Here is a 10,071-nt window from a genome sequence, read left to right as displayed (position 1 = left end):
CTGCTTGGAACATCATCAGGTAACCCTAGAATAGCTGCTTGCTCTCACTAATAGTGACATGTAATTTTTCACAGGGTCCCAAATCTTTGCTGCAGCCTAGTCCTACCATGCGTTCCTGCGCTAGGCAACATCTCAGTTCCTGCAATGACCTACCACTGTAACAAGACTCACAGGACCATTTCCATATCTCTACAACACAACTCTGTACTCAGATTTTCCTTGTTCTCTGCAGGATTGAGCCTGTGGAGCAACCCCAAACGTAATCTTGACACTTTTTTTTCCACATCCTGCTGAATTATCTCAGTACTCCAGCCTAGTCAGACAACCTATGAAATATAGTAGGGGACTCTAGGTGTCAAAGGGGTCCCAAGTCCAAGTTGCTAGCCTAGTGCCAGAATTTCATCTTTTGCTACAGCCCAAATCAATGTTCACACTAGGACTTATACTACCCATATCTTCCCACATCTACCTTCAGGACACCTTGTGCCACCTAAACTACTCTATACCTAGACTTCCTGTGTTCTCCTTCTTGGTTAGCCTGTTGAGTACATCTCTACCTGATACATGTTGTTCCACAATTCTGCCATGTCTAGATTGGTCCCACAACCAGTGCCCATGCCTAGTATTGCTATCATCTCCTTGTCATAGATAGCTCTAGGCTTCTGCAGACTCTAATCCCTCCAACTGGCCTAGTCCTGACACATTCCATTGTGCTGTAGACAGCATACAAACTCCCAAAGGGATCCATCCCACCTGCATCCATCCACAGGACACATTTAGATGTTTAATCCACTTCAATATATAACCAGACTTATCACAATCCCCAGCTCCCAGTATTTAGCCTGTTGAGCAATCCCCAACATACAAATGGATACTCGTGTTTCCAGATACTGACTAACCTACTCTGGCCACCTGAACCTCACAGTTGAAGGCTGTAGTCTTCAAGATGCAGAAGATATAGGAGTATCAGTTAGGTCTAGATTCTAAAAAAAATGGAACATAAAGCCCAGGAGAGAGGAGTCCATGTTTTTTTTCCCATTATGAAAGTGGAAGAAATCTAATCATAACTAGATTGAAATAAACTGTTTTAGTACAATCTCTTTTGGCCTCCACTTGCATCTCTGGTTCTTATGATCTCCACTGAAAGAATTTGGAGGAGGCACACAGTATGAAATAGATAAAATAAACAGACATTGTTGCATAATAAAGTTATATATTCTTAAGGTAAGAATATGGGAAGTGGATATTGGCAGGGAAGAAAGCATTTGAAGGGACATGCTACCAGGGATGATAGTAGACAGTGGCCAGAGAAAACATTGTGAAGTTCTACATGGTTTAGACAGGCTTTATACGATTTCTAAAGTCTCTGAAATGGACATCTTCCTTTAGGGTCACATTTCCATTCAAAGATGAGGCTAGAAGGCCCATTCGGATTGACTCTTTTTTTTTTCCTAACCATAACCCAAATCCTAACTTGATTTGAATTTTAATGGGGTTCTTTACTGAAAGCTGCTTACTAGATTTCTTCTAAATTTCCTGGAAGATCACAATATTATCTGTCTACCCAGGGCTAGAGTTAGACTCAGAGCCCATTCTTTAGACCCATAATGATATTCTTTAGCTTGATTTCCTAGTTTTATAACAGATTAACTGATCAAGAAGAAAAGGTCAATCCTCATGAGAAAATGTTGTAGAGGGAAGAATTACTAACTGTAAGGATATTCTTAAAAGCCATATAGAAATCAACAAATCCTATTAGCTACTATTCCATAAGTATAATTTAACCCCACACAGTGGTTAATACTTGAACCAGATACTTGAAGCCATGGGTTGCTAAATAAAAAGCCTGGTGCCAGGTATGGAAGGTGTGGAATTTCTCAACTGGAGTTGTTGGTCAGGGATGCCTTAGACTATCCCTAAACAATACAGGCTATTGGCATTGTTCTCTCTTGCCCACCAGAAGTATATGGTAAGATCCTATTACTGAACACACCACATGCTTTTCATTCCAAGACATGGAGAAATCAAGTTGTTACTGACCATATAGCTTCTTTCCTGCTGGCTAGTTTTTGTACTAACAGAAGGTGCTGTGTAGGCTGGTGTGTGTGTATGGATGGAAAGATCATTTGGCAGTCTTACCTAGCTAAGAATCTTGCAAGCTATATTAATGAACAACATAGCAAAATGTGTCCATGAATGCAATAGTGGAACAAACTTTATGGGGATAGTCAACTGCTTAAGAGTGAACTTAAGGCCTACTTCACAGAAAGCAACACATGCCTACTGCTGTAACCCCTGCTGAGAACACATGGTTATGGAAGACAGAGGACCCAGGACTGAACCTAATACTATTATTTTGCTAAATGAATGAAGTAACACACTGTACTATAATTCATATTCCTATAACTACAGATTAGTGCACTTCTTAGAACTCCTCAGAGAACTTTATGCAGTAGATTGTGGTTTAAAAAGGCATTCAGAAGTGGTCATCCTACAAAACATCAGTGGCTATGAAATGCTCAGCTACAAAATGGACCTCTGCACCCATCTCCTCAAGGTTCAGAGACCATTGCAGAAAGAATTTAATAAGATTTTAAGAGTCAAAGGTGGCAGAAGACAAGAGTGAAGTAGTGTCCTCTAGACATGACAGGGCCATTGCTCTGGTGAATTCAAAGCAGTTGTAGTTGCATGAATAAAGACTGCATAAGATTTATCCAGTGAATATTCCAGGATGCACTGGGGGAGGGCTCAGGACTCTCCACTTCTAATGGATGACCTACTGACTGTGGCTTCTAGAGAATTATGACAAAATGAGAATGAAATCCATAATATCATTTAGTCACTAGTTCCTTTTTAAACTTGATTTTTAAGGGGTTTGTTTTTTATAACTTAAATGCAAAAATTAGGAATAAAAATATGAATGCTTAGTCACCAAGGAGTGCAACTATTTGGGATAGATTGGAACGTGTGGCCTTGTTGGAGTGGGTTTGGACATGTTGGATCAATAGACTAGTAACTAAGGCAGGGAAAAGGAGTCAGTTAGTTTTAAGAGCGTCATCTGTGGTAAGTCAACCATGCTCAAGTGGATTTTCCACACCCATCATTATATGAGGAGATTGGACTGAGTAGGTTACTATTAAAAAAAAGAGACATAAGTGGGTAGGGAGGTTGGGCTTGGATCTGGGAGGATCAGTTAGAGGAATGGAAAGACAATGCAGTCAAAATATATTTCATGCATGTACAAAATTTTCAAAGAATTAACAAATATTATATTAAACACATATAACTAGGCACCTAAATTTAAGAAACAGAAAGTATTACAGTAAAATAATTTTATTTAAATTTTGGCTAAGCGTGTGTGTGTGTGTGTGTGTGTGTGTGTGTGTGTGTGTGTGTGTGTGAAACTGAAAGCCCATAATAACTGTTGCTATCTTCCAATTTATAGAAAGCAGTGAGACAAACTTTCAAGTATATGAGTGAGACTGGTTGGCCCTTTCATGGAGACCTTGGGCACAAACAACCTCTGTTCTTAGATGTGGTATCAGTTCTGGGTAAGGGAAAAACAAGGACTTAATGGTTTTCCATTTTGAAAATGAGAGTGGTTCTTCCTGGGTTGAAGTCCCACTCATTAGGCAGGAGTCCTTGGTCCATAAGCTCACTCCTGTGGTCGACATAGAGCAGAAATCTTTGTTCCTTTTTCTTTGGAATCAAACTCCAGCTCCCCATTCCTGTACTCCTGTTAATCACATGATTTTACCATATAAAAAAGAAGGTGCTAGCCTTTTAGTATAACTAAAGTGAAGGAACATAACTATACCTACTTAAAATATTTTCCCTTACCAGAGCTGTCGAATAGGGGCAATTTTATACTAATATGTATCATACATTTTCATTTCCTACAAGTTGAGGCTATGATAATATACCTATGCACTCTTTAGTATAAAAACCACAGTCTTGTCTCTTGTTACATTTATATTCTAGTTTTATTAATTACATTCATATTTTCATTCCTAATTGTTGCATTTTAATGACATAAAAGCACCACTTTAAAGAAATCAAGTTTAGAAAGGAACTAGTGACTAGTTGATATTATGAATATGGACATCACAGCATTATGATTACTTTTTCCCCCCATTTTCCCCTTCCCATCTTGTTACTAAATTAGTCTTCTGTCAAAAACATTCTCAACATATCCCTTCTATATAGTCAGGATTTTTTTAATCTACTGTATATTCTGGCCAGTTTAATATCACAAGACAGAGTCATTTGGGAAGAAGGAATCTCAACTGAGAAAATTACCTAATCCAAGTTTAGCCTGTAAGTAAGCTTGTGTGGCTCTTTTTTGATTGATAATTGATGTTGAAGGGCCTATCTCACTGTAGGTGATACCACTCTTGGCCTAGTGGTCTTGAGACCAATAAGACAACAGGCTTAGCAAGTCAGGAGGAACAGGCCAGTAAACAACACTCCTGTGTGGCCTCTGCATTAAGATCCTGCCCTATTTGAGTTCCTACACTGACTTTCTTTCATGATGGACTGTGAGATTGAAGTATAAACAAAATAAACCCTATCCTCCCTAAGTTACATTTGCTCATGCTATTTTAACACAGAAATAGAAACTGCAACCAACACACTATAAATTGACAAACTTTTATGCTTGTTACATAAATATAGGTAAGTTTAGAACATAGTAATAGATTATATTTACAGATAATATTTACTGACAACATTGGAGGTGTAAATAAATTTTGTGTAACATCCGATGTACTCTAAGAAGTTAAGTTCAACCACCTATCCTCAGCAAGCCAATTAAAAGTTCCAAATTAACAGTAGAAAGAAGAAAAGAGAGAGCGGGGGAGAGGGAGAGGGAGAGGAAGAGGGAGAGGGAGAGGGAGAGGGAGAGGGAGAGGGAGAGGGAGAGGGAGAGGGAGAGGGAGAGAGGGAGAGGGAGAGGGAGAGAGAGAGAGAGAGAGAGAGAGAGAGAGAGAGAGAGAGAGAGAGAGAGAGAGAGAGAGAGAGAGGGAGAGGGAGAGAGAGAGAGACTTATTCAATGTGGGCAATTTGGAAAGAGGGATAAGGAGATCCAGAGACCCTTTGAAATCTCTGATGTACATCTGAGGTTTTGAAGTGAGATTAAAGTTTAACTAGAGGGCCAGGCATGTTCATATTTAAGCAGTTGTGGTCAAGATGTGGCTTCCACTCACCATCAACCCAACCATCACTGTCTGATCTTTAGTCTTATCTGGCAAGTTGTTTTGGTAGTTAGAATTGTATGAAATTGCTTTAAGGAGATAAGTTCTCCTTCTGGCTAGAGATCTTTCATTCATCAAGCATGAGACAACTATAGAAATTCACATTACTTTAAAATCTATTGTTTCAGTAGTCTGATAGATGGAGAGACACAAGTGTCTCTTTAGTATACCCTCATCTCTGCTAGGCCTGTCATAGAAGCAGCCCACTCTGAAGTCCCTGCTACATCCCAAGTTTCTTATAAAGGATGATGAAGATTATACTTGTCACTTTCAATTACCATTACTTTCTCTGAGATATGATTAGTATATTCTAATATGCTAAGTGTTTGGTGCTCCTGAAAGACTTTACTTACATTATAGGGTGAGGTATAAAAGCAGCAGTTGTCTAAAAGGTAATGTGTCTTCTCTTTGGGGGGATAGTACTGTCACTCACACACATCACCTCAGATAGGTTGTGGCAATCCACACCATTGAGTTTTGCCCTGTTCTAGTAAAATACATTGGTTCAGGTACCTAGTCTTCTTCATCCATCTCTAGGAGATAAGGTAAATAGAGGAAATTTGTTTTCAATGCCCCATCCATTATGTCAATTTGTCTGACAGTGCATTTGTGGTCTGGCCCTCAACTCTGTGGGGCCTGAAGTCCCTTCTTTGTCATATGCTTACCGAAATTCCCTTCCTTATTATATACCCAGCCAAATTCCTTGTCTGGCTTTCATCCCTATAGCACCCCCAAGACCTGTCTTGCTATATACCCACTCTAAGTACCCTCTGTATCATACAATCACCTAAGTTACTTCTCTGGCCCCCAACAATTTGAGACCAAGTCTGTTTCTTCTCATATACCCATCCAAAGTCCCTCCTTTATCATGTGCCAATCCAAGTATCTTGTCTACCCCCAACCTTATGAGACCCAGATCCCCTCTTGTCATATACCCACCCAAACTCGCTCTCTTGCTGTATACCCATTTCTCTTCCTCTTTACCACTTCCACTATTAGTGACTAATGCTCCCTCCTTTATATCCATGGGTCTGATAGTTCATTTGTGGTCTGTCCCTCAACTTTGGGGGGCACAAAGTCCCTTCGTTGTCCTATGCTTATGCAAATACTCTTCTTTGTCATATAGCCAACCGAATTCCTTGTCTGGCCTACATCCCTATAGCACCCTAAATACCTGCCTTGCTATATACCCATGCAAAGGCCCCTCTGTGTCATACACCCACCTAAGTCACTTGTGTGGTCCTCAACCACTTGATACCAAGGTCTGTTTCTTTTCATATATCCATCCCCAAGTTCCTCCTTTATCATGCAACCCCCCCCAAACCTTGTGAGTCCAAAATCCTTCCCTTGTCATATACCCACCCAAACTTCCTCTCTTGGTCTCATCCACCATTTCTCTTCCCCTTTACCAGTTCCACCATTAGTGACTCACAAAGACACATAAATTTTCAAATTGGAATGCATTTATTTTTAAAAATATCATTTTGAATTTTATTGTTTATAGGAATGGGAATTTCCCATCTTCAAGATAGCCATCTATTGGCTATCCACATTGAGATTCATGGAGCTTGCCTCAGAGGGGCTGGGTTGATCTTCAGCAGGCTTTGAGTGTTGATGTTCAGCTGGCTTTGCAGGTTGCTCCACCAGAGGCTGTCGCTGCTCTATCAATGGTGAATCATTGCCTTTCTTCTGAAAAGGTAGAGTTACTTCTTCAGCATCAGTTGAGGCGCTTTCTTCAGATGTACTGGGTTGATCTTCAACATGCTTTGCAGTTTGTTCCAACATAGGCTGTGGCTCTTCCATCATTGGTAAATCTTCGCCTTCCTTTGCCATGGGTGGAATTACTTCTTCAGCACCAGTGATGGAGCTTGCTTCTCTAGTAGTGGGTCGATCTTCTGCAGGTGGTGCTGCTTGATCTGCAGCAGGCTTTGCATTGTTCTCTGCCAGTGGTTGTGGCTCCTCCATCAATGGTGAATCTCTGCCTTTCTTTGGAGGGGGTGGAATTACTTCTTCATCATCAGCCATGTAGCTTGCTTCACAGGTAGTAGGTTGATCCTCAGCCGGTTTTGTGGGTTGAAGCTCAGCAGGCTTTTCATGTTGTTCCACCAGAGGCTCTGGCTCCTGCACCATTGGTGAATCTTTGCCTATCTTTGGCATGGGTGGAGCTGTTTCGTCAGCATCTGTCATGGTGCTTGCTTCACATGTAGTTGGTTGATACTTAGCAGGCTTTGCAAGTTGGTCCACCAGAGGCCATGTCTCCTCCATCGGTTGTGAATCTTCGCCTTTCTTTTGCATTGGAGTTAGTTCTTCAGGATCAGTCATGGTGCTTGCATCACAGGTAGTGGGTTGATACTTAGCAGGCTCTGCAGGCCATGTCTCCTCCATTGGTGATGAATCTTCGCCTTTCTTTTGCAGTGGTGGATTTAATTCTTCAGGTTCGGTCATGGTGCTTGCTTCACAGGTAGTAGGTTTATCATTAGCAGGATTTGCAGGATGCTCCATCAGTGGCTGTGACTCCTCCATTGGTGGTGAATCTTTGCCTTTCTTTTTTACGGGTGGAGTTAATTCTTTAACATCCTTCTTGGTGGAACTCCTTTTCAGGGCACGTTTCCCATGTTTGTTGGCCTTTAGGGCCTGGAATGACAAGAGGGAAGACACAAGAGTTAATTTAGGGCAAGGGTCTGGATATGCTTGTGAAGGGTTCTTTGTCAGAACAGGTGAGGATAGGTAAGGGGATTTAGGCCAGGCTAGAGAAAGGTAGTACTTTAGACAAGAGTAAATCTCCAGAAGAGGGTGCTTGGGTAGGATGGTTATCTTACCATTTTATTAAGAAGGCCTGGGGGATAAAGTTTGTAGGCTGCCTTGGTCTTTATCGGTGTGACAGGCGTAGCCACTGCTTGAGTATTCATCGAAAAAGCAGAAAGATCCATTTTGGATGCAAATTTCTTGGTCACATTCGCCATTATTAGGATTTAGTTCTCTTACACTTGAGAGGTCTCCTCAACTGCCCGAGCAGAGCAGGCCACACCCCTCAAGCCTGATTGGTCATCAAGGTCTTAACCAATAGTAGGGGAGCTCGTGCTGTGACATCACAAAGCATGGCTCTGACCCTGGTGAAGGAAAGAACAGCAGGATGTACCAGTAGGGACACTTCTTATGATGGGGGGAAGATACTGAGAAGGCAAAGAGACTCCAGTCTTAGAAGGAGACTTCCCTTTAACAACTCTAAGACAATTTTCCATGCCATCCATCTTCATATACCCACTTTAGTCATGGCAGAACACAACAAAGCATTTGCTTCTTCAACTTCTTCCCCAAGACTCCCCCTGCTCAATGGTTTATTCCAACATGTCTTCCTTAATCTTGGACTAAAATCTTGAATGTCTTCCCTAAAATCATTCCCAAGTAAGATTTCTGTATTTGAATATCAGTATATATGTTAGCCATCCTACCAACTGGTGCTATAGCAAACATCTAGGCTCCCACCAGGACCCAGCCCCCTACTCACAGCCAGCTACAGGATACTATGGACTGTTGGGCATTTTGATGTCTAATTTCTTGAGTTCTTTATATATTCTGGATATCAGCCCTCTGTCAGATACGGGGTTGGTGAAGATCTTTTCCCATTCTGTAGGCTGTTGCTTTGTCTTGTTGACCATGTCCTTTGCTCTACAAAAGCTTCTCAGTTTCAAGAGATCCCATTGATTAATTGTTTCTCTCAGTGTCTGTGCTACTGGTGTTATATTTAGGAAGTGATCTCTGGTAACAATGCGTTCAAGACTACTCCCTACTTTCTCTTCTATCAGGTTCAGAGTAACTGGATTTATGTTGAGGTCTTTGATCCACTTGGACTTAAGTTTTGTGTACAGTGACACAAATGGATTTGCAGCCTTCTACATGTTGACATCCAGTTATGCCAGCACCATTTGTTGAAGATGCTTTCTTTTTTCCATTGTACAGTTTTGGCTTCTTTGTCAAAACTTACATGTTCATAGGTGTGCGGATTAATGTCAGGGTCTTCAATTCGATTCCATTGGTCCACATGTTGGTTTTTATGCCAGTACCAACCTGTTTTTATTACTGGAGCTCTATAGTAGAGCTTGAAGTCAGGGATCGTGATGCTTCCAGAGGTTGTTTTATTGTACAGAATTCTTTTGGCTATCCTGGGTTTTTTGTTTTTCCATATGAAGTTGAGTATTGTTCTTTCCAGGTCTGTGAAGAATTGCATTGGTATTTTGATGGGGATTGCATTGAATCTGTAGATTGCTTTTGGTAAGATTGCCATTTTTACTATGTTAATCATGCCTATCTATGAGCATGGGAGAGCTTTCCATTTTCTGACATCTTCAATTTCTTTTTTCAGGGACTTAAATTTCTTGTCATAGAGATCCTTCACTTGCTTAGTTAGAGTTACCCCAAGGTATTTCATATCATTTGTGGCTATTGTAAAGGGTGATGTATCTCTGATTTCCTTCTCAGCCTGTTTATCAATTGTATATAAGAGGGCTACTGTGGTTTTTTTTTTTTTTTTGAGTTGATCTTGTATCCTGCTATGTTTCTGAAGGTGTTTATAAGCTGTATGAGTTCCTTGGTCGAATTTTTGGGGTCACTCATGTATACTATTATGTCATCTGCAAATAGTAAAAGCTTGACTTCTTCCTTTCCAATTTGTATCCACTTGATCTCCTTATGTTGTCTTATTGCTCTGGCTAGAACTTCAAGTACTATATTGAATAAGTATGGGTAGAGCAGACAGCCTTGCCTTGTTCCTGATTTTAGTGGATTTATTGTTTTTTCTGCTTTATTTGTCTTTTCCTCT

The 10,071-nt window shown here is 40.7% G+C and overlaps 1 protein-coding gene across 1 annotated transcript; it reads right to left on the bottom strand.

Moving 5' to 3' along the window:
- Positions 1 to 6,697: 6,697 nt before the first annotated feature.
- On the bottom strand, positions 6,698 to 8,284 carry LOC102921664 (uncharacterized). The gene is made up of 2 exons (XM_042269051.2): positions 8,072 to 8,284; positions 6,698 to 7,886 (listed from the first exon to the last, which is right to left on the bottom strand). The coding sequence occupies exons 1-2, from the start codon at positions 8,213 to 8,215 to the stop codon at positions 6,789 to 6,791; spliced, it is 1,242 nt and encodes a 413-aa protein (XP_042124985.2). The 5' UTR covers positions 8,216 to 8,284; the 3' UTR covers positions 6,698 to 6,788.
- Between the last annotated feature and the right edge of the window lie 1,787 nt (positions 8,285 to 10,071).

This window comes from Peromyscus maniculatus, chromosome X, assembly GCF_049852395.1.
Source record: "Peromyscus maniculatus bairdii isolate BWxNUB_F1_BW_parent chromosome X, HU_Pman_BW_mat_3.1, whole genome shotgun sequence".
NCBI lineage: Eukaryota > Metazoa > Chordata > Mammalia > Rodentia > Cricetidae > Peromyscus > Peromyscus maniculatus.
Note: the sequence above shows the minus strand (reverse complement) of the source record. Positions and strands in the feature narration are given on the sequence as shown.

Bases quoted from the DNA above. Each gene is read 5' to 3' on its own strand.
- LOC102921664 (XM_042269051.2), bottom strand. From the start codon at position 8,215: ATGGCGAATGTGACCAAGAAATTTGCATCCAAAATGGATCTTTCTGCT. The intron at 7,887-8,071 runs GTAAGATAACCA...TTGTCATTCCAG, and splicing joins CAGGCCTTCTTAATAAAATG to GCCCTAAAGGCCAACAAACA.